The 25,118-nt window shown below is 45.1% G+C and overlaps 1 protein-coding gene across 7 annotated transcripts in view; it reads left to right on the plus strand.

Moving 5' to 3' along the window:
• URGCP (upregulator of cell proliferation) overlaps positions 1-25,118 on the plus strand; it is a 49,811-nt gene that overhangs the window by 12,648 nt on the left and 12,045 nt on the right. The window contains exon 1 of one of the 7 annotated variants that reach the window (XM_019030977.4): positions 6,387-6,558. The exons of 2 other annotated variants lie outside the window; for them this stretch is intronic. Coding sequence is in view for 3 of the 5 variants with exons in the window: in XM_004045357.4 (XP_004045405.2) it covers positions 6,545-6,558 (14 nt within the window). In the remaining 2 variants the exon portion in view is untranslated. Of the gene's footprint in view, positions 1-6,386; positions 6,559-6,792; positions 6,811-7,544; positions 8,991-25,118 lie in introns of those variants that run through there. 4 more of the 7 variants (XM_004045357.4, XM_004045356.5, XM_055347662.2 and 1 more) reach the window with 4 other exon arrangements.

Consider the following 25,118-nt stretch of genomic DNA (forward strand, 5'->3'; position numbering starts at 1 on the left):
ACTCCAGCCTGGGCAACAGAGCGAGATTCCATCTCAAAAATAAATAAATAAATGAAATAAAATAAAACTTTCAAAAGCCAAAAACAGAGAATCTTGAAAGTGTGAAGAGAGAAGTGATTCATCATATTTAAGGGCTCTTTAATAAGATTATCAGCAGATTTCTCATGAGAAACTTTTAAGGCTAGCAGGCAGTGGGGTGATATATTTAAAGTGCTTAAAGAAAATAACTGTCAGGGCCAGGTGCAGTGGTTCATGCCTGTAATCCCAGCACTTTGGGAGGCCGAGGCAGGCAGATCACAAGGTCAGGAGATGAAGACCATCCTGGCTAACACGGTGAAACCCCGTCTCTACTAAAAATACAAAAAAAAAAAAAATAGCCGGGAGTGGTGGCAGGCGCCTGTAGTCCCAGCTACTCAGGAGGCTGAGGCAGGAGAATGGTGTGAACTCAGGAGGCGGAGCTTGCAGTGAGCCGAGTTCGCGCCACTGCACTCCAGCCTGAACCACAGAGCGAGACTCCGTCTCAAAAAAAAAAACAACAACAAAAAACTGTCAACCAAGAATCTTATATCTGGCACATTGTCCTTCAAAAGTATGGGAGAGGCTGGGCGGGATGGCTCACACCTGTAATCCCAGCACTTAGGGAGGCCAAGGTGGGTGGATCACTTGAGGTCAGGAGTTGGAGACCAGTCTGGCCAACATGGTGAAACCCTGTCTCTACTAAAAATATAAAAATTAGCTGGGCATGGTGGCGCATGGCTGTAATCCCAGCTACATGGGAGGCTGAGGCAGGAGAATCTCTTGAACCCGGGAGGTGGAGGTTGCAGTGAGCTGAGATCATGCCACTACATTCCAGCCTGGGCAACAGAGTGAGACTCGGTCTCAAAAAGAAAAAAAAAAAATTGAAGGAGAAATTAAGACATTCACAGAAAAACAAAAGCTGAGGGAATTCATTACCAATAGACTGGTCCTGCAAGAAATGCTGAAGGGAGTCATACAAATTGCTACAAAATATTAAAGAATAAATACATAAAAGGAAAGACATCCTATGTTGATGGGTTGAATTGGAAGACAATATTGTTAAGATGTCACTATTACCCCAAGTGATCTGCAGATACAATGTAATCCCTATCAAAATCTCAATGATGGTTTTGCAGAAATAGAAAAACCCATCCTAAAGTTCATATGGAATCTGAAGGGATCCTGAACAGCCAAAACAGTTTTAAAAAGAACAAAGCTGGAGGATTTACACTTCCTGATTTCGGAGTCTTGCTCTGTTGCCCAGGCTGGAATGCAGTGGTGCAATCTCAGCTCACTGCAACCTCCATCTCCTGGGTTCAAGCGATTCTCCTGCCTTAGCCTCCCGAGTAGCTGGGACTACAGGCGTGCGCCACCACGCCTGGCTAATTTTTTGTATTTTTAGTAGAGACAGGGTTTCACCATGTTGGCCAGGCTGGTCTGGAACTCCTGACCTCAGGTAATCCAACAGCCTCGGCCTCCCAAAGTGCTGGGATTACAGGCATGAGCAACCACGCCCGGCCTATATTACTTTAATTTTTATTATTTCCCTCCTTTTGCTAGCTTTGGATATAGTTTGCTCTTCATTTTCTTTTTCTTTAAGGTATAGAGCTAAGTTATTGAGTTGAGATCTTTCTTTGTTTTAAATATAGGCATTAAAGTATAAATTGCCCTCTTAGAACTGACTGCACTGCATCCCATAAGTTTTGGTATATTTTATTTTTTTTCAAGGTATTTTCTAATTTCCTGTGTTTTTTTTCTTTTGGTCCATTGGTTGCTTAAGGGTGTTCTTTAATTTCCACACATTTGTCAATTTTCTAGTTTTCTTCCTGTTGTGAGGTCTAGTTTCTAGTTTCATTCCATTATGATCAAAAAAGATACTTTATATGATTTTATTATTTTATGATGTATTAAGGCTTGTTTTGTGACCTAACATATGGTCTATCTTGGAGAGTGTTCCATGTGCATTTGAGAAGAACGTGTATTTTGCTGTTGTTCAGTAGTGCTGTGCATATGTCTGTTAGGTCCTATTTATTTATTTGAGACAGAGTTTCACTCTTGTTGCCCAGGATGGAGTGCAATGATGCGATCTTGGCTAACTACAACCTCCACCTCCCAGGTTCAAGCAATTTTCCTGCCTCAGCCTCCCAAGTAGCTGGGATTACAGACATCCACCGCCATGCCTGGCTAATTTTTTGTATTTTTAGTAGAGACGGGGTTTCACCATGTTGGCCAGGCTGGTCTTGAACTCCTGACCTCAGGTGATCCACCCTCCTCAGCCTCCCAAAGTGCTGGGATTACAGGCGTGAGCCACCGCGCCTGGCCCTATTTATTTATTTGAGATGGAGTCTCGCTCTGTCACCCAGGCTGGAATCAGTGGCATGATCTCAGCTCTCTGCAACCTCCACCTCCTGGGTTCACACAATACTCCTGCCTCAGCTTCCCGAGTAGCTGGGATTATAGGTGTGCACCACCACACCCAGCTAATTTTTGTATTTTTAGTAGAGATGAGGTTTTACCATGTTGGCCATACTGGTCTCGAACTCCTGACCTCAAGTGATCCACCTGCCTTGGCTTCACAAAGTGCTGGGATTACAGGTGTGAGCTACCGCGCCTGGCTGGTCCAGTTTATTTATAGTGCTGTTCAGGCTGTCTATTTTCTTATGGTTCTCCTGTCTGATTGTACTATTATTGAAAGTGGGGTATTGAAGTTTCCAACTTTTATTGTAGAAGTCTATATTTTTTCTCTTTAATTCTGTCAATGTTAGCTTCATATTTTTGGGGGATCTTTTGTTTGGTGCATACATGTTTATCATTGTTATGTCTTCTTAGTGAATTGACTCTTATCAATATGTAATGTTCTTTTTATTTATTTATTTTTATGAGAAAGAGTCTTGCTGTGTCACCCAGGCTGGAGTGCAGTGGTGAAATCTTGGCTCACTGTGGCTTCAGCCTCCCAGGCTCAAGAGATCCTCCCATCTCAGCCTCCTGAGTAGCTGGGACTACAGGTATGCACTACCACACCTGGCTAATTGTGTTTATTATTTGTAAAGACAAGGTCTTACTATGTTTCCCAGGCTGATCTCAAACTCCTGGGCTCAAGTGATCCTCCCGCCTCAGCCTCTAAAAGTGCTGGGATTAAAGGTGTGAGCCACGATGTCAGGACTTTTTGAAAAAAAATTTTAGTGTAAATTTTTAATAAAAAGATGGGACCAGGCATGGTGGCTCACATCTGTAATACCAGCACTATGGGAGGCTGAGGCAGGTTATTGCTTCAGCCCAGAAGTTTGAGACCAGCCTGGACAACATGGGGAAATCCTGTCTCTACAAAAAAAAAAAAAAATTAGCCAGACATGGTGGCACATGCCTGTAGTCCCAGCTACTTAGGAGTTTGAGATGGGAGAATCACTTTGAGCTGGGAAGTTGAGGCTGCAGTGGGCCATGACTGCATCACTGCACTCCAGCCTGGGCAACAGAGTGAGACCGTGTCTCATAAATAAATAAATAAACAAATAAATAGATCAGTTCTCACCATGTTGCCCAGGCTGGTCTTGAACTCCTGGCCTCAAGTGATCTTTCCGCCTTGGCCTCCCAAAGTGCTGAGATTATAGGTGTGAGCCACAATGCCCAGCCTACAATTTTCTTATATGTCTCTTGTAACGGGGTGTCTTTTATTTTTTTTGAGATAGAGTTTGGCTCTTGTTGCCCAGGCTGGAGTGCAATGGCACGATCTTGGCTCACCACAACCTCTGCCTCCCGGGTTCAAGCAATTCTCCTGCCTCAGCTTCCCGAGTAGTTGGGATTACAGGCATGCGCCACCACGCCCGGCTAATTTTGTATTTTTAGTAGAGAACAGGGTTTCTCCATGTTGGCCAGGCTGGTCTTGAACTCCTGGCCTCAAGTGATCCACCCATCTCAGCCTCCCAAAGTGCTGGGATTACAGGCGTGAGGCACAGCACTGGCCAATTTTATTTATTATTATTATTTTTTAAATTATTTTTTATTTTTATTTTTGAGACAGTCTGTCACCCAGGCTAGAGTGCAGTGGCTGCAGTCACTGCAGCCTCCACCTCCTGGGTTCAAGCGATTCTCCTGCCTCAGCCTCCTTAGTAGCTGGGACTACAGGCACACGCCACCACACCCAGCTAATTTTTGTATTTTTGGTAGAGATGGAGTTTCACCATGTTGGCCAGGCTGTCTCAAACTTCTGACCTCAAGTGATCCACCTGCCTCGGCCTCCCAAAGTGCTGGGATTACAGGCATGAGCCACCATACCTGGCCTAAAATACTGGTTTTTAACCTATGAAGTTGGCAATGATTTTGAAAAATTGTAAAAGTTATACAGTGTTTTGGAAAACTAGGACTATCAGGTGATTGTGCTGGGAAGGCAATCTGTATATATGTGTGTATATGTTGTGTATGTGTATATTTGTGTGTCTGTATATATGTGTGTAGGTATATGTATACATATGTGTGTATGTGTATTATGTATTTAAGTATATGTATATTAGTGTGTTTGTGTATGTGTGTAGGTATACACATACACATACACAGAGTATATATGTTTCAGAAGAGCCTTAAAATACTGATATCCTATTGATCTAGAAATTCAACTCTTCAAAATTTGGCATAAGGAAATAATCATTGATGTTTATGGGATGTTTTGGCTATAAGGATATTTATTACTCACATTCCTTATAATAATGAAATACTGGTAGCAATATTTATGTCCAACAGTAGGGGTTGGTTAAACATGATGGTCTAACCATATAGTGGGATGCTAAAATTCATGTTAAGCGTACGGGCCACGGGAAAGTTTCTCCTTGCCCTCTGACGATTTACTGAAAAATCAACTCACAAAAAGCAGATTAATTGAAGAAAAGGCATACAAATTTTATGAATGTGTGCACAGGGAGAATTACAGAATGATTTCCCACCACCCAACAGGGTTCAGAAGCTTGTAGACCATCTTGGCAAAACAACTTACAGGAGGGGAGAAAGAGGAATTCTTTCAAGGGGCAATAAAGGATTACTAGGGAGAAGGAATGGATCAGGGCACAGAGATTAACTTGTACGCTATCCTATGAAAGGGTCTTTTCAGGTGTGGTTACATTCTTGGTCTTACAGGGAGGGCAAGAAAAACAGTTGTTCTCCTTGGAGGGTCTGGACTTTAGGCAGATAAAGACATTTTGTGTTTTGGGAGAAACCAGTGGGGAGGGAGATCAGAGAGACCTTGAGGCTTCTTCAGTTCAGCTTGTTAAAGTGCCATATTTTGGGGTTATTGGTTTCTGAACTAGATTTTATGTCAGTAAACATGTATTCCTTATGTTTAAAAGAATGCTTATTTAGGCCAGGCATGGTGGCTCACGCCTGTAACCCCAGCACTTTGGGAGGCTGAGGCAGGCAGATCACCTGAGGTTGGGAGTTTGAGACCAGCCTGACCAACATGGGGAAACCCTGTCTCTACTAAAAATAGAAGAATTAGCCAGGTGTGGTAGTGGGTGCCTGTAGTCCCAGCTACTGGGAGGCTGAGGCAGAATTGCTTGAACCCGGGAAGTGGAGGTTGCAGTGAGCCAAGATCTCGCCATTGCACTCTGGCCTGGGTGACAGGGCAAGACCCTGTCTGAAACAAAGAAAGAAAGAAAAAATTCTTTTAGTTTGATCTCCTTCATTTCATTACTCCCTTGAATCAGGCATTTAGGATTTAGGATTTCCCATTCCTCAAACTCTTCCTAACTCTGGTCCTCCTGGATTTGTCCTTATTTTGGGTGTCACAAGTTCCCGTGGCTTTACCTATCAGCTCCCATTTACAGAGGATTAATTATCTTCTGAACTCAAGGTTTTGGAAACTCATTTTGCAGAGAGAAGAACTGAAGCTGAAAAATCTACCTGCCTAAGGACTCATAACTTGTAAGAATAGTTGTGAAACCTCACTGGAGGAACTGCAGATTCATTATTTTTACTTAATAACACACTATAAAGAATAATAAAAGTGCTTCGCATTGCCTAGAGCTTCACAAAGCCACTTTACACACATTTTGCAATGGGTACCGTCTCAGAGAGGCCAGCAACTCGTCCAACACAGCACTGCAAGTAAGAAGTAGGAAAGTTATTGTTTTGCTTAATAATAAGGCCTTACGCTTCAGGGCTAAAGAAAAGGCTTTTCTTACAGAAATTAAACTCCAATTACAGAAAGGTGTGAAGTTCAGTAAGGCCCTGGGGCAGGTTATCCTGCAGCTTTTGGCACCGCAGGCACCGCCCGGCGAGTTCCGGCCTCCAGGCACCTGGGCAGGTGGGCGTTGGGCGGGCTGCGGGCTGACCTGGGCCGCCCCGCCCCCACCCCTCCCCAGCCGTCCCCGGGCTGCTCCGAGAGGACCCCGGGCCCACCTTACCCCACCTCACCCCACCTCCACCCCTGGAGCGCGTCCCGGAGCGGGCGGGCGGCCGGCGGGCCAGGCCCCTCCCCGGCGCCGAGCCGCGGCCGCGCGGAGGAAGCGGAGGAGGCGGGAGCAGAGACCTCGCTGCGCTCATGGCGTCGCCCGGGTGAGTGCCGCCTCGCAGGCCCTGCGCCCCCGCGGCTGCCGGCAGGAACGGGAGCGAGACCCGGAGCGGCTCTGGCCTGCGGGCTCTGGTGTGGGATGCGGCCCGGACCCGGCCAGGGGCGCCCCCGCCCGCCAGGCCCACCAGGCCCACGGCCCGCTCGCGCCGACCTTGGGCGGACGCGGCCGCGCGGGCGTGGGGGGCGGGCGGGGGCGCCGGCGGAGGACAGCGGCCCCCCGGGATGCGGGGGTCCGGGTACGCGGGCCTAGGGGATCCGGGGAGGGCGCGAGGCCCGGAGGTGCCCGGGGCGCGGCGGGAGCGAGGGCCCGGCGAGCGGCTGGGGAACCGGGGTGCGGGTCCTCGCCGCGGCCCGGGGCAACCCGCGGAGGCCTGGAAATGCTTCACTCCGGCGCCTGGTATCGATGTTCCTGGGTTTTAAACTTGCTCGCGTTGGGAGTGGACGCTTGTTTGCCGCGTCGTTGAGACGTACCCAGAATGTCAGGATCCGGGCAGATGCAGACCCTTTGCTGACAGCCGGAGAGCCGCTCCGGGATCTCCTTGGTCGGGGCCATTGCCTACCGGCCTGCCTTGGGGTGGCTGCGCTTATTTTGATATTACCTCTTTTCAACTTTTTTGATTTAAATGTTATTCCTTTTAGGAAATGATGGCGACACATATGGTTTGTAATTTTTGAGAAAAAATTCTCACTTGGCAAACTAAAACCTCAGTAATTCATTATTTTTTTGTTTTTTGTTTTGATAATTTTACTAGTACTGAAATTTGGGAATGACAGTCCAACACTTTCATTTTACAAAGAAAGAAATTAGGCTCAAGGTCATCGCTTTAGTTGTTAAAATTCTTCTTTGACTGTTACCCATCATTCAGAGGGTCTTGGATCTAGTGGCTGTGATAGCCATTCAGAACAGTTCCCAAAGAGCTTTACAGGTGTGTGTTCGGTGGTGGGGGTGGGGAGGGGACGGTGCTAAGGGGCCGGGATCATGGATTTCGTGCCTCCTCCAGATGAGGCCTGAGCCATGCCCTGGGGTGATTTGGCTCAGTACAGTGGGCCTGAATGAAGCAAGCTGAATTTGAACCCCGCCTGCTGTCTTTCTAGGCTTTGGGGCAGTGGTCATTTCCGGGACCAGGCCTTTTCATTGCCAGCTGACTACCCAGCACTTTGAGCTCATGAATAGAGTAAGCAGGGAACCATCCCTGGGAAGGCCAGGCTGATTGACCTAGGGGTTCAAGGTCCTGCAGCATTCCTTTCCCCCTTGTCAGGAAAGGGTGGGGCAGAGCCTCCTGGAGGCAATGTTGAGGGTGGCTGAACCTGTGTGGGGCTGCCCTGAACGAAGCTTTTAAAAAAAAAAATAGTGGTGCATTTGGTGCCCAAGTACACTACTTTGTAGACATGGGTCAGAGGTGGACTTAATGCTTCACTGGTGTTTCTGTGAGCCAGTAGGGCTTAAACTGTGTCCCTGTAGTTGGTGACATTTGGTATTTGCGGTTGTGATTATTTGTGTGACCCCCATGAGTCTGCAGTTTGTAATCTATAATTTTCTGCGGGATATCCATTGCAAAAGCTGAGGTCTCAAAACCTTTAGTATACAAGTCATGCACCACAAAATGACAGCGGAGGACCACGTTATATGACAGTGGTCCCATGCACAAATACTTACTGTGTTAGTTGCCTACAGTATTCATACTGTAACATGCTGTACAGGTTTGTAGCCTAAGAGCAACAGGCTGTACCATATTGCCTAGGTGCGTAGTACACCTTACAATGTAGGTTTGTGTAAGTTTGCCCTATGATGCTCACACAAGGACCAAATTGCCAAATGACACATTTCTCAGAATGTGTCCCTGTTGTTAAGTGACTCATGACTGTTGCTTTATTTCATTTTGTGGGGTAAACTATGCACATATTATGTACACTGGCAGACATAGCTCCTAAGTGTCCACTTCTACAGGCTTCCCTGGTAGATCAGAGTCTAGCTAGGAAGACAGTGCTTCCTGAGACCCTCAGGGCTATCTCAGTCAGCCAGCTAGCAAACATTTAAGCTACTGCACTAGGTATCTTAGGGAGCAAGTCCACAGATAAAGGGCAGGGATGGGAAGGGACTGGTGATCTGGACTGGGCTAGTCATAGAGGAGTCTCCAAATTGATGTTTTTATTAAGTGACAATCTCCGTGAGTTGGGAAGGAAAGAAGAAACGCTGACCATTTTTGAGGACCTTATGAATATGCCAGGCATTGTGCTAAATAAAGGAAATGGCAATCAAAGGAAATGAAGGCATCAAAGGAAAAGATGTGTTTGAGAAATGCCCCATGGCCCAGTGTGTTTGGAGCTAAGTGGAGACAAGTCCAGAGGATGAGACTGGGACCAGATGATGGGACCTGGTCCCGTTTGTGGACTCACTGCCCACCACTCGCTGAAGGTAAATGACACTATTTGCATTGGTGGAGCTCTCAGAGAATCAATGTGACAGCAGTATAGAGACGGCAGAGAGGGCAGAAGACAGGGAGCAGCTCATGCTGCCATCTCCCCTCTTTCCAACAGGCCTCACTCAACAGCTCATCTCTTGTCTTTGCCCCTTGCTTGGCTGTCTCACAACTGCCCAGATCTTCCTTGTCTGCCAGCTCCTCTGCCTGCTCTTTCACTGTTGGGGTTTCCTTGGGCTCTATAATCCATCTCCGCTAGTCCCAACACATGTTCTCTGCATGGTCACATCTGTTTTAGTGGCTTTAACTGTTGTCTGAATCAGAGGTTCTTAACTTAGGCTCCATGATTCGTGGATGGGCTTCTGGGGGTCCCTTTGTTCTCTGAAATTGTATGCAGCATTGGGAGTAGTGTGTAATTTTCCTGGGCGCAAGGTCTGTAGCTTTCAACAGATTTTCAAAGGGGCTCTTATCCTTAACAATGTTACAACTATTCATCCTAAATTTCCAGATTTTCATTTCCAACTACACTAGATACAGCTCCTCAAGTTTCTTTAACCTGGGTTGCCTGTGTGAAGTCTATATTTTTCAGATTGTTACTGATGGATAATTTGAAAAACAATAAATAAAGATCAAGTGTAATTGGCTTTACATAGACCACCGATCTTAAAATCTTAAAAAGATTTTAAATAGTCACTTATTCTTATCAGAGTGACAGCTTTACAGAAACAACTAGCATCCCTCCTCCCTCCCATCTGAGTTTGGGGGGGTACCCTGACAGATGTTTTCCTTTGCATTTACATACTAAGTTTGTTCCTTGCTCTGTTTTTACATAAATGCTATCATACTGTTCTGCAGCTTGCTTTATTTGCCCAACAATATGCCTTGAAATTCTTTCCATGCCAGAACAAGGAACAGATCCACATACATTTGTTTTTTGTTTTTGATTTACCTACATTTTTTTTCTCTCTTTCTCTCTTTCTTTTTTTTTTTTTTTTTAATAGCAATGGGGGTCTCATTATGTTGCCTATGTTGATCTTGAACTCCTGGGCTCAAGCCATCCTCCTGTCTCGGCCTCCCAAATTGCTGGAATTATAAGCACATTACACAGTGCCCAGTCTACCTACATTTTGACAGACATATAATATTCCATGGCATGGTTACATTATTCAGTTAAGAATGTTCCCGGTTTTCTCTAAGATAATGCTGCCCATCTGTGTCTCACTCTGGACATGTAGAGTACATGCAAAGACTTGGACTGCTTGAGCAGAGGGCCTGCTTTTGTTTTTTGTTCTTCCTGCCTGTTGTAACTTGATGCTGCCAAATGATCCTCTTAAATGATAGTACCACCTTCCCTGCCACCACCAGATTTTAAGGATTCTCTGTACCTCCCAACACATGATGACATCATACATGAAATTTTGCCTGCCTGATGGAATAATTGAGTCAAGAAATAGGATGCTAATGGCATCTTCGCTTACCCGGTCTTTAAAGATAGAAACTTCATCCCTGACCTCTGTATTCCCTTAGAAAGATTCCGCTTTTTTCTTTGATCCAGTGGGTAGCAGCAAGTGAGTAAGTTGATCTCCATAAGTAACTCTCACTCCTCAGCGCTTTGTTTCAGAAAATATGGTCCCTTTCTGGCCAGGAGAAATGGAGTAAGACCTGCCCTAGAAGGGAGGAGCTCGGACACAGAATGGGTGGAAGGACCTGTGGGGTCTGAGTGGGGCTGTGGAGAATGCTTAGCTATATAGAGGTGGGACTCATGGTAGTGGATGAGGTGACTGAGTGATTGAAACCCAGGAATGTGTGGCTAATTGGGGTAGAGGAGAAGCCATCACTGGACGACAAACCCAAGGCCAGTTGTTCCTCTGTGGACTGAGTCCTTGCCTGAGGAAGGAGGGCACACGCACCTTGGCACCTGCCCCTCTTCTTCCCCCCTCCTCCTCCCTCTCCACCATCTTCTCCTCCCCCTTCCCTTCCCCTCCTCCTCCCTCTCCTCCTCCCTTCTCTGTTCTGTCTCCGTTCCTCCCCTCCACTCCTTTTCTTTCCTCTCGCCTGCTCCTCTCTCCTCTCCTGTGACCTCCTCAGGTCCTTTCCCCAGCCCACTGTTCCTTTAAACATTCAGCTGGAGACCTCATCCACCCTCCTGCCTGCTCCTCTCAGGAACATCTCGGCTCCTGGGAATTCTCAAGGACTCATCTACCTTGGAAGCTGAAAGCACCCCCATTAACGTCCATTGGCTGTCAAAAGTACCTGACTTGACTTTTAACCTTTTGTCTTTGCTGTCCAGGAAGATTCTCTCCCACCACTGTCATTTTGTGGGAAGGGAAAGGCTCAGCTTTCCCACTGGCGGCCCGGCCTAGTCTGAATGGGCCAGGCCACAGCCCTAGAGCTCACAGGCCTTCTACACTGGGTGAAAGATGGGTCCTCTGGCCACACTGGGGGAAGGGGAAAGGGGGCCCCGTAAACCACACTGAGAAGGAAGCATTAAGAACTCAAACAAGATGTATCTTTGCTCTTGGGAAAAGTCCAGCAGGACCCTTATCTTGCTCAGTAGCTGCTGTGACTTCTGCAGAAGGGACCTAGCTTTGCCAGCAGGACTGAGACTTTGTATTGGCTCTCTGCTCACGGATGTGGGATTGCCCAAAAAGCCAGCAGCCACCCAGAGTGTTCCCTACGCTGGACGTACGGGAGAACTAGCAGGGATAGAAAAGGCCAGAAGTGTCCCTGGTTCTTTAGGACAGCTCTCCAAACTTCACTCACCTGCCCATGGGTGGCAGAGTGCATCAGGACTTCATGGGATGCAACAGCCATGCCGTTGACCTCTCCATGGGGATGGACTGAAGAGCCCACCCCAGCTCAGGGGAGAGCCTCTCATCCGGAACCACGAGTGACAGGGACTTTCCAGTCCTAGGGAATGTTCTTTTAAATTTAGATCCTGCCCACCCCCAACAAGTGTGCTGTCAGGCCCTATTCTAAATGCTGTTGCGTATATTAAGTGATTTAATCTTCACAGCAACCTATTCAATAAGTACTGTTATTTCTATTATAGAGAGGAGGGCTCCTAGGCCTGGCTAAGCAGTTTAAGATAAAATGCAAAATGACCCAATTCAGGATGATTATAGTTGGTTTAAATTTGGTTGCTGAGGCACAAACCAAAGTGTTGGATTCTGTAGTTTTTGTTGTGATTACAGAACACATGCAGTATCTTCCAGAACCCTTTGATAAAGCTGAAGTAAGGATGGGCTCACATGGCCCACATGAGTAAGAAGCTGTGTTGACAGAGTGGACGATACCTTCAATTATGGCTTAACAAAAAATGCCTGAAAATGGAATAATTTAGAAGGAGCTCTTCCTTTAAAGGATTTAATGCCGGGTGCAGTGGCTTACGCCTGTAATCCCAGCACTTTGGGAGCCTGAGGCAGAAGATGGCTTGAGCCCAGGAGTTTGAGGCAGCAGTGAGCCATAATCATACCACTGCACTTAAGCCTGGGCAACACAATGAGACCCTGTCTCCTGTCTTTAAAAAAAAGAGACAGAGACCTACCTGTATGCTAGGAGCATCCTTCTCACTGTAGGTCAGATGTGGTGCTGTTTTAAATTGGCTGAATTGTGACTTTTTTTCTTTTTCTTTTTCTTTTTCTTTTTTTTTTGTTTTGGTTGTTTTTGAGGCAGGGTCTCACTCTGTCGCCCAGGCTGGAGTGCAGTGGTGCGATCTCGGCTCACTTCAACCTCCGCCTCCTGGGTTCAAGCGATTCTCCTGCCTCAGCCTCCTGAGTAGCTGGGATTACAGGCGTGCACCACCATGCCTGGCTAATTTTTGTATTTTTAGTAGAGATGGGGTTTCACGATGTTGCCCAGGTTGGTCTCGAACCGCTGATCTTAAGCGATCCGCCTGCCTTGGCCTCCCCAAGGTGCTGGAATTACAGGCATGAGCCACCGCGCCCGGCTGACTTTTTTTTCTTTCTTTCTTTCTTTTTGAGACAGAGTTTTGCTCAGTCTCCCAGGCTGGAGTGCAATGGCAACAACATGGCTCACTGCAGCCTCAATCTGCTGTGCTCAGGTATTCCTCCTGCCTCAGCCTCCTGAGTAGCTGGGACTACAGGCGCATGCCACCACACCTGGCTATTGTGGATTTTAAGAAATTTTTTTTGTAGAGACAGGGTCTTACTATGTTGCCCAGGTTGTTCTTGAACTCTTGGGCTCCAGAGAGCCTCCCATCTCAGCCTCCCAAAGTGCTGAGATTATAGGCATGAGCCACCACACTTAGCCTATTGTGACTTTTTAGAGTCTCTAATACTTTCTTTTAGGGCACTAAAAACTTAATCTTAGATCCAGTTGGTATTCATTTGGGTGAATGAAGTGGTAGGGACCTACCTTAATTTTTTTTCCAGGTTTTTGTGATTGAATAAGTTCCAGATACTCAAAGCGACCTAGATCAGTGATGAAATTTTTGACTGCATTTGGACCTATTTCTGGGATCTCCTTTTACTGATTTCTCTGTATATTCATGAGCAACCTTAAATTATTTTAGACTATTTAATTATTATGTTCTATTATCTGGAAAGTTTTGTCCTTCACTGTTCTTTTTCAAAATTTTCCTGATTATTTCATAAATATTTTTTCACAGAATCAACTGGTTTTGAACCTCAGTTTACTTATAGGTTAATTTAGAGAGAATTGACTTTTAAAGTTATATTAAAGGCCAGGCATGGTAGCTCATGCTTATAATCCTGGCATTTTGGGGGGCTGAGGCAGATGGATCACATGATCCCAGGATTTGAGACTGGCCTGGGCAACATAGTGAGATCTCATCTCTTAAAAAAAAAAAAAATTAAGCCTTTCTGTCTAAGATAGAATACTCCTTTAAAAAATTTTTATTATATATATAAATATATTTATATTTGTATTATAATAATAAGGCATATATTATAAATATATATTTATATAAAATTTTATATAAATATATATATATGCTTTTTGAGATGGAGCCCCACTCTGTTGCCCAGGCTGGAGTGCAGTGGTGTAGTCTTGGCTCACTGCAACCTCTGCCTCCCGGATTCAAGCGATTGTCCTGCCTCAGCCTCCCGAGTAGCTGGGATTACAGGCATGCGCCACCACGCCTGGCTAATTTTCGTACTTTTAGTGGAAACGGTTTCACCACGTTGGCCAGGCTAGTCTCGAACTCCTGACTTCAGGTAATCTGCCTGCCTTGGCCTCCCAAGAGCTGGGATTACAGGCATGAGCCACCACACCCAGCCTTTTTTTTTTTTTTAAACTCTTTCCTCTCTGAAAATCCAGAAATAGATTTCTTTTAAATTAAAATAAATTTATTTATTTATTTATTTTTGAGACAGGGTCTTCTTGCTCTGTCACCCAGGCTGCTGTGTACTGCAGCCTCAAACTCCTGGGCTCAAGCGATCCACCTCAGCCTCCTGAATAACTGGACTTAAGGCACATGCTGCTGGACCCAGTTAATTTTTAAATTTTCTGTAGAGTGGGGTTTCACTGTGTTGCTCAGGCTGGTCTTGAACTTCTGGCTTGGAACTCCTGACCTCAAGTGATACTCTCACCTTGGCCTCCCAAAGTCCTGGGATTATTGGCATGAGCCACTGTGCCCAGCCCTTTTCAGTTCTTCAAGTCTTAATCAGATTCAGTATTTTAAAATTCTTCTCAAATAGGTGTTGCACATTTGTAACATATTATTTTTCTTGTTGCTACTACAAATCGGAGCTCTCTCCTTCCATTGTTTCTAACCTATTTGTATAATAGGAAGGCAGTTATTGATTTTAACTTTGTATGTCCCCGGCTTATTGAATTCTCTCATTGTTTATGATAGTTTTCAGGTTGATCTCTTGGGTTTTCCAGGTCTACCTGCACCATCATTTCTTTGCATTATGGAGAAAATGCAAGTTGATTCTGTCTTTGTTGTGAGTACACTGTGGTGTCAGGTGGAGGTTGTAGAGCATGTATCTTTAGGGAAGTTGCCGACAGTGGTCTCTCCTATACGTGTTGAAGGATTGCCTTTATTAGCTCTCCAAACCCCTTCCAGCTCACATGCCTGCTTAGCATATCCAAGGGTAGGGGTCTCGGGCCAGTCTGTCGGTGCCAATTTGCTCACGATCCCCTCAAGTCTTGCTTTACCCACAGACCTCCCTATCTGAGACAGGAGCAACTGATTGAACCTGGAAAACTTGAACTTATTTTGGCTTGTGTCTGTAGACACTTTGTGTAGTCTGTTGCAGTCCTTCACAGATGCTTTTGAGAGTCCAGCCACATGCCATTGCTGCTGGTACTATTGCCCAGGTCTGAGCCTTTGTTGTTGTTTTCCTGAATATAAGGCTAGATAATTGAGCGTTTGTGATCCCTTGTCTATTCTCAGCCTGGCAGCCGGTAACATAGACAGGCCTGTCACCCTGCACCCAGGGCCCTTTCATGGCTACCCCATCCTCTAGAATAAGTACAGCCAGAACCTTTTTTAAAAAAATCTTTTTTATTTTTATTTTTTTTCTCTTCCTCTTCCTCCCCAAAGCCTTAGTCTTTTGTGGCCTATAAAGTTCAGTCTTCTCTAGCTTCTCCTGCTGCCTTCTCCTACTCACTGATCACTCTCTTGCTCAAGCCACTCGGGCCTCCCTGTTGGTCCCTGGGTACGTTAGGGCCTTTGCCCCGGCTATGCCTGCGGCAGTCTTCCCCTGGTAGTCATATAGCTCCTGCCTTCACCTCCTTCCAAACCAGTACTAACACGGCCCTTTCTCCAGCCAACCTGCTCTGCCCTCCCCACCACCATTCTCAGCACACCTGACCTTGGCCTGTGCCTTGTTTTCTCTGTAGCACTTAACATCTTCTAGCATAGCCTTTTAAATTTTTATTTATTTATTTATTTATTTATTTATTTATTTATTTATTTAGAGACAGAGTCTCATTCTGTTGCCCAGGTTGGAGTTCAGTGACAGGATCACGGCTCACTGCAGCCTCAACCTCCTGTGCTCAAGTGATCCTCCCACCTCAGCCTCCCCAGTAGCTGGGGCTACAAGTCCTACACTTCTTAAATATAGGGGATATTGTTGATTACCAATATCCCCTTGCCTTGTTGAACTGTAAACCAAGAGCAGAACCTTTGTGTCCTCATTAATGTATCCTAAATTCCTAGAAAGGTTCCTAGCAATAAATATGTGGATAAATCCAAGAGAACAATAAATATGTGGATAAATCTACAATAAATAATAAATAATAATAAGTCCACAATAAATATGTAGATAAATCCAAGAGAACTTTGCTTAAGATGTATGTAAGTCTCTTTGGATCCTTGTAGCACATCTGAGGCATGTGTGTCAGGGATGATCAGCCTCATTTTATAGGTTAGTATATATGTGTTTGTAGTGTTTTTTGTTTGTTTACTGTTTGTGCAGTGAGTGTTCCCCTCTCTCTCCAACTTAATGGTAACGTAAGCTCTTGGAGGATTAAGGCTGTGTTTTAAAGCCCTATTTTCCATTGTATGGGGAAACTTACACAGTACTAACTTTTTTATCTTCTAGTTCTTTGACACTAAGTATGTAATAAATTGTAGTTAACCATATTCACCCTACAGAATTGCAGAGCACCAGATCCCATTCTCCTATCTAACTGTAATTTTGTATCTTTTTTTTTTTTTTTTTTTTTTGAGACAGAGTCTCTCTCTGTCGCCCAGGCTGGAGTGTCGTGGCGGCACAATCTCCGCTCACTGCAATCTCCACCTCCCGAGTCAAGCAATTCTCCTACCTCAGCCTCCTAAGTAGCTGGGATTACAGGCGTGTGCCACCACGCCCAGCTAATTTTTGTATTTTTAGCAGAGACGGGGTTTCACCACGTTGGTCAGGCTGGTCTCAAGCTCCTGACCACGTGAGCCACCACGCCTGGTGTAATTTTGTATGTTAACCAACCTCTCCCTATTCTCCCCTCTCCCATGCATTCCAGTCTTTAATAACCACAATTCTACTCTATACTTCCATTCACTCAATTTTTTTCTTAGCTCCCACATGTGAATGAGAACATGCAATATTTGTCTTTTTGTTCCTGACTTAAGGTTCTCCAGGCTCATCTGTGTTGCCACACAGGATATGATTCCATTCTTTTTTATGGCTAAATAGTATTCCTATACATGTATACCACATGTTCTTAATCAGTTCGTATGTTGATAGACAGTTACATTGATTCCCTATCTTGGCTATTGTGAATAGTGCTATATTAAACATGGGTGCAGATATTCCTTTGACACACACATTTCCTTTCTTTTGGGCAAATAGTAGTGGGATTGCTGAATCACATGCTAGTTTTATTTTTAGTTTTTGAGAAACCTCCATAAAGGTTTTCCATAAAGGCTGTACTAACTTACATTCCCACAGTGTATAAGAATTTCCTTTACTCCACATCCTTACCAGCATTGGTTTTTGTTTGTTTTTTGAGACAGAGTCTCACCGTGTCATCCAGGCTGGAGCGCAGTGCCATGATCTCACCTCACTGCAACCTCTGCCTCCTGGGTTCAAGTGATTCTCATGCCTCAGCCTCCTGAGTAGCTGGGACTACAGGTGTGTGCCACCACGTCTGGCTAATTTTTATATTTTTATAGAGACAGGGTTTTGCCATGCTGGCAAGGCTGGTCTTGAACTCCTGGACTCAAACAATCCACCCACCTTGGCCTCCAGAAGTACTGAGATTACAGGTGTGAGCCACTGAGCCTGGCCTGGTTTTTTGATAATAGCCACTCTAACTGGGATATCATATCTTTTTTTATGATTTTGATTTGCATTTCCTTGATGATTAGGGATGTTGAGCATTTTTTCATTTATTTCTTGGCCATATATATGTCTTTTGAGAGATGCCTGTTTGATCCTTTGCCTACTTTTCAGTCAAATTATTATTTTTTTTTTGCTATTGAGTTGAGTTCCTTGTATACTCTAGATATCAGTTCTTATTGGATGAATAATGTACAAATATTTTCCCCCATTCTACAGGTTGTGTCTTCACTCTGTTGGCTGTTTCGTTTGCTGTGCAGAAGCCTTTTAGTTTGACATAGTCCCTTTGTCTATGTTTTTTTTGTTTGAATTTGAGACAGAGTCTTTCTCTGTCACCCAGGCTGGAGTGCAGTGGTGTGATCACAGCTTACTCAGCTTCAACCTCCCGGCCTCAAGCAATTGCCCCACCTCAGCCTCTCAAGTAGCTGGGACCACAGGTGTGAGCCACCATGGTTGGCTGATTTTTCCAATTTTTTGTAGAGATGAAGTCTCCTTCTGTTGCCTAGGCTTGTTCTCAAACTCCTAGCTCAAGCGATCCTCCTGCCTCAGCCTTCCAAAGTGCCATAATTACATTCATGAGCCACCAAGCCTGGCCTCAAGAGTTCTCATTATTGATTTCTAGTTTTATTCCCTTGTGATCTAAGAAGACACTTGATATGATTTTGATTTTTAAAAAATTTTTTGGCCAGGCACAGTGGCTCACGCCTGTAATTACAGCACTTCGGGAGACCGAGACAGGTAGATTGCTTGAGTCCAGGAGTTTGACATCAGCCAGGCAACATAGCAAAACCCCATCTCTAAAAAAAATAAAAAATAATAATAATTAGCTGGGCATGGTGGCATGCACCTGTAGTTAGTTGCAGCTACTTGGGAGGCTGAGGTGGGAGGATTGCTTGAGCCCTGGTGGTGGAGGTTACAGTGAGCTCAGATGGTACTACTGCACATCAGCCTGGGCAACAGAACGAGAGTATCTCAAAAAATTAAATTAAAATTTAAAAAATTTGTTGATTTATTTTGTGCCACTACATGGATCTATCCTGGAGAGTGTTCTGTGTGCTGGTGAGAAGAATGTATATTTTGAAGCTTTTGGATAAAATGTTCTGTAAATGTCTAGGTCTGTTTGGTCTATAGTGCAGTTAAGTCTGATGTTGCTTTGTTGATTTTCTGCCTAGGTGATTTGCGGTGCTGAAAATGGGTATTGAATTCTCCAACTATTATCGTATTGGCATTTATCTCTTTAGCTCTAATATTTGTTTTATATATCTGGGTGCTACAGTATTACATGCATATATATTTACAATTGTTATATCCTCTTGCTGAATTGATCCCTTTATCATTATATAATGACCTTCTTTGTCTTTGTTTTTTCATGTAAAGTCTATTTTGTCTAAGTATAGCTACTCCTGCATACTTTTGGTTTCCATTTGCATGGAATATTTTTTTTTCGTCCCTTTACTTTCTTTTCTTTTTGTGTGAGATGGAGTCTCACTGTCACCCAGGCTGGAGTGCAGTGGTGTGATCTCAGCTTAGTGCAACCTCCGTCTCCCGGGTTCAAGCAATTCTCCTGCCTCGGCCTCCCAAGTAGCTGGGATTACAGGCAAGTGCCATCACACCCGTCTAATTTTTGTGTTTTTGGTAGAGATGGGGTTTCACCATGTTGGCCAGGCTGGTCTTGAACTCCTGACCTCAAGTGATCCTCCCACCTTGGCCTCCCAAAGTGCTGGGATTATAGGCGTGAGCCACTGCGCCCAGCCTTTTTGTCCTTTTACTTTCAGTCTGTATGTCTCTTTATAGGTGAAGTGAGTTTCTTGTAGACAGCATAGAGTTGGGTCTCATTTTAATCCATTTAGTTGGAGCACAATGGTACAGTCACTGCCTACTGTAGCCTGGATGTCCCAGGCTAAAGCAATCCTCCTACCTCAGCCTCCTGAGTAGCTGGGACTACAGGTGCATGCACCATGCCCAGCTAATTTTTTTATTTTATTTTACTTTAAAAAAATACATTTTTTTTTGAGACAGAATCATTCTCTATCTCCTAGGCTCAAGTGCAACAGTGCAGTCATGGTTCACTGCAGCCTTGACCTTCCAGGGCTCAGGTGATCCTCTCACCTCAGCCTCCTGAGTAGCTGGGACTACGGCCTGCCACCACACCTGGCTTTTTTATTATTATTATTTTTGGAGAGATGACATCTTGCTATGTTGTCCAGGCCACTCTCAAACTCCTGGAATAAAGGGATCCTCCCACATTGGCCTCCCAAAGTGCTGGGATTATAGATAGGTGTGAACCATCATACCCAGCTTTATTTTATTTTTTTGTAGAGATAGGGGTCTTATTCACTTGCCCAGGCTGGAATGTCCGGTTTTACTTTCCTGTTTTTTCTTGGTGGCAGATACCATTTGTTTGCTTTCAGGTATAACATTCCCCTAAGCACTTCTTGTAGGGCGAGTCTAGTGGTGATGCATTCCCTCAGTTTTTACTTGTCTGGGAAACACTTTATTTCTCCTTTTCTTCTTCAGGGAGTTTTAATTTTTCTTAAACGTGTGGTCACTCTCTAGAGGTGGGACACCCCCACCCCATTTTTGGCTTAGATCTTCTCGTGTGTTGACTTGTGTCCCCCTAGAAGGAGTGTTAAAGTCCTAACCCACAGTACCTGTGATTGTGATCTTTTTTGGAGATAGGGTGTGATTTCTAAAAAATTATATGTGATTAGTTAAAATGAGTTCACAGTGGATTAGGGTTTGTTCACATATAATAAGACTGATATTCTTACAAGAAGTGGAGAAGAGACCCAGAGGGGAGAAAGCCATGTGAAGACAGAGGTGGAAGCTTGTGTAGCTGTCAAGCCACACATACACTGTATTAGTTTCCTGTGGTTCCTGTCAAAGGTACCACAAACTGGTGAGTTAAAAAAAAAAAAAAAATTGGGGCTGTTCGCGGTGGCTTATGCCTGTAATCCCAGTACTTTGGGAGGCTGAGGTGGGCAGATCATGAGGTCAGGTGGCTGAGGCAGGAGAATCACTTGAACCTGGGAGGCAGAGGTTGCAGTGAGCCGAGACTGCACCACTGCACTCCAGCCTAGGCAACAGAGTGAGACTCCGTCTCAAAAAAAAAAAAAAAAAAAATTGGCTGGGTGCAGTGGCTCACATCTGTATTCCCCACACTTTGGGAAGCCAAGGCAGGAGGACTGCATCAGCCCAGGAGTTTGAGACCAGCCTGGGCTACATAGTGAAACCCTGTCTCTATAAAAAATACAAAAAATAGGCTGGGCATAGTGGCTCATACCTGTAATCCCAGCACTTTGGGAGGCCAAGGCAGGCCTGATCATGAGGTCAGGAGTTTGAGACCAGCCTGGCCAACATGGTGAAACCGCATCTCTACTAAAAATACAAAAATTAGCTGGGCATGGTGGCACATGGCTGTAATCTCAGCTACTCAGGAGGCTGAGGCAGGAGAATTGCTTGAACCTGGGGGTGTAGGTTACAGTGAGCCGAGATCGGGCCACTGCACTCCAGCCTGGGAGACAGAGCAAGACTCTGTCTAGGTGGGAAAAAAATACAAAAAGTAGCCAGGTGTGGTAGCGCATGCTGTAATCCCAGCTACTTGGATGGCTGAGGCATAAGAATCACAAGTATGAAATTGCGTTGCAAGAAAGCAGTGGGCAAGTCAGAAAGAGGGGAGCTGACTGTGAGGAGACAAAGGCTTGCTGTGGATTTTATAGGATGGTGTTCATGCTGTTTTCTGGAGTGAGCTATGTGCAGTACTGATAATGCCAAGGTTGCAGTGAGCTAATTTGCATTTTTCTATCAGCCGAGGGTCTGATGATAGCTGGGTGCAGGAAGATTGTGACTTATTTACGCAGGAGGATTATGTGTCCTGGACCATGAAGAAAGGCAGACTTACAGCTTATGTGCTTTCTCTTTGCTTTTCCTTGGTCCCACCAGCCTGACTCCTTTTCCCTAATTAGGACTCCACATTTAAAAATATATTGTTGATTATAATACAGTGAGTAATTGTACCTGTATTTGTCTGGTGCTCACCTTGTTCAGAATTGTTTTCCTATGCCATCTTGTTTTATGGGCACCATCCAGCAGAGGAACCAGTTTTGTTGCTAGAAATTAGTGATTGATCTGGAGCAAAACTTGGGTTCTGCCCACGAGGTTTGCCCTATCCTAGGCATGGATGGACTGTCCAGGGAGTGCCATATTCTGAGGTAGGTCAGCAGAAAAACAAAGGTGTGACTTCCCCTAGTCGGTAATTACTTATGTGCTGAACACCCAGGTCTGCTAAATCAGAATCTCCAGGTTTTAGCAGAAAAGCTCCTAAGATAATTCTGCTGGGCAGTTAGAAAAAAAAGAAGGAAATGAAAAAGGAAAAGTGAGATGGCCTCCAGAATGAGCAGTGGGCCATCAGCAGACCTGCTGGAAGTAGGGTTCAGCCACATGCCATTTATGGCATGGCTGCCCTGGTGTTGGTCAGGGGCTTGATTCTTTCTGCCAGACAACAAACCAGCCCGTCCACTGGCTAACTTAGTGAGAAGGAGCTGTGGACACCCTGGACCCTGAGGGTGGCGATCAGGTCACCCCTGCCCTGGAGAGATGTCTATGTGGGGAAGTGCCCAGAGGAGGGAAGGTGAGCAGCTGCTGCAGGTGGCCCCTAGGCAGTGTCTGACACCACACCCTGGGGGCTTGAGGACCTTGGCTATTTCCTGTGTTCTGACTGTATTCTGAATACCAAGAGAATATTTACCTTTTAAAAATTGCTTCCATGGCTGGGCGCGGTGGTTCACGCCTGTAATCCCAGCACTTTGGGAGGCTGAGGCGGGTGGATCACGAGGTCAGGAGATCGAGACCATCCTGGCTAACATGGTGAAACCCCATCTCTACTAAAAAATACGAAAAAATTAGCTGGGAGTGGTGGTGGGCGCCTGTAGTCCCAGCTACTCGGGAGGCTGAAGCAGGAGAATGGCGTGAACCCAGGAGGCAGAGCTTGCAGTGAGTCGAGATCACGCCACTGCACTCCAGCCTGGGCAACAGAGCGAGACTCTGTCTCAAAAAAAAAAAAAAAAAAAAAAGTTTCCAGTGGCCGGGCGTGGTGGCTCACACCTGTAATCCCAGCACTTTGGGAGGCTGAGGTGGGTGGATCACTTGAGGTCAGGAGTTCAAGACCAGCCTGACCAATATGGTGAAACCCTGTCTCTACTAAAAATACAAAAATTAGCCAGGCGTGGTGGCGCATGCCTGTAATCCCAGCTACTTGGGAGGCTGAGGCAGGAGAATTGCATGAACCCAGGAGATGGAGGTTGCAGTGAGCCAAGATCACACCACTGCACTCCAACCTGGGTGACAAAGCAAGACTCCATCTCAAAAAAAAAAAAAAAATTGCTTCCAGTAATAAAAGTAGAATGTTTTTCAGCATTGTGAAGGATATGGGGAAAGGGTCATGATTATAAGTTAATAGTGAAGTAGGGTGTGTACAGTAAATATGCTAATTAAGGGCCAGGGTGGGCCCCAGAAGAAGATGAAACTAAACAGCCATTGGTCATCAGGGAGCAAATTGGGGCGTGCGAAAGCACTACTCTTCTATCTGTTAACAGAGTGGGCTAGAGCAATGGGAGTAGATTAAGAGGAGGAGAGGACAGATTAACATAGGGTATAATTTTCAAACATATGACAGGAAAGCATTTTTATGATACTTTCTTGTATTTTACATGTATCTTATTTTTGGAATCAGAAAAACATATATAGTGATATTAGTAATTTTCAAAAACTGCACTGCAGAGAGCTCCCTTGCCCCTGAGTAGGGCCGTTGGAAGTGCTGTTCTCTGCCGTCTTGGTCCGACTCCGCCTGATACACAGACAGGAAACTTAGCAAGGCTTAGAAGTGGGCTGGAGCCCAAGTTGACAGATTGGCTGGTGTTATAATTTTTAAAATTACTGGCTATAGGGTACAGTGGCTCATTATTTTTTGTTGAGATGAGGTTTTGCCATGTTGCCCAGGCTAGTCTTGAACTCCTGGGCTCAAGTGATCCCCTTGCTTTGGCCTCCCAGATGCTGGAATTACAGGCATGAGTCACTGCACCCTGCTCTAAAATGATACTATTCTGACTGCAGCATCCCCCTCCACATTTCATGTTCTGATGTGAGCAAGAGAGCCTTCTCTTTCTGCCCATGTATTTATTATCCATGTGGACTCACTAATTGCTGGTTTTCAATGGTTTTAAATCAGTTACTGTGTTTATGTTTGTGCTCACATTGTCCTAGATTTGACCAGTGAGAGTTCCTCTGGCTGGCTCCTGTGCCCATCACGTTTTCGAGCATTTCTTTACTTTCTGAAATAAGATGCTCAGGCTCCTCCTGTTCTTTCCTTGCCCCAGCCATCATTCAGGATCTCCAAGGAGTACGTTTCTTTTAGCGTGGAAGGTATTAAAGGGTGCTAGGCATGCCCATTGCCACAACAGTGTCTTTGCTTCTTGGCCCTTTCCGTGGACAGTTAGGAAATAGATGCACGTGTACACTCGTATACACACAGAGATATGTGTGCACACCTACATCTACACACTTAAACACATATGCACATAAGCATGCATATAGAAATCACAGTTCACATGAGTGCCTCCAGTTCCATTGCGCCTCTGCAAGTTCTGCTGTAACTCTCCATTCTATGTTTGTATGTCCTTTCTTCAGCAGTTAGTTAGCACCCTGGCTCCTGGCAGAATCAATACATTTACTCATTTGCTCACTCTATGATACATCTAAAATAGTTTATTCTTTTTTTTTTTTTTTTTTTTTTTGAGATGGAGTTTTGTTCTTGTCACCCAGGCTGGAGTGCAGTGGTGCGATCTCGGCTCACTGCAACTCTGCCTCCTGTGTTCAAGTGATTCTCCTGCCTTAGCCTCCGAAGTAGCTGGGATTACAGGCGCCTGCCACCACGCTTGGCTAATTTTTATAATTTTAGTAGAGACAGGGTTTCACCATGTTGGCCAGGCCGGTCTCGAACTCCTGACCTCAAGTAATCCGCCCGCCTCAGCCTTCCAAAGTGCTGGAATTGCAGGCGTGAGCCACCACACCAGGCCTAAAATAGTTTATTCTTAATTAGACTACACTTATCATAGCTACTTAAAATAATTCAGGATCACCCCTTCCAGACCACAGTGTTAACTTCAGATGAACATCCTTCTAGAGTTCTGTATATATACCTATAGATAAACATACACAATTTTATTAAATTGTAATCATACTGTATATACTTTTCTGTAGCTTGACTTTCCCCCGACTAATTAATATAACAGCTTTCCCTAATATCTCGTCCAGCATCTTTTTGTCCACAAAAGAAATCCGTAGCGTATTTTTTAA

The sequence above is a fragment of the Gorilla gorilla genome, chromosome 6, assembly GCF_029281585.2.
Source record: "Gorilla gorilla gorilla isolate KB3781 chromosome 6, NHGRI_mGorGor1-v2.1_pri, whole genome shotgun sequence".
NCBI classification, from domain to species: Eukaryota; Metazoa; Chordata; class Mammalia; order Primates; family Hominidae; genus Gorilla; species Gorilla gorilla.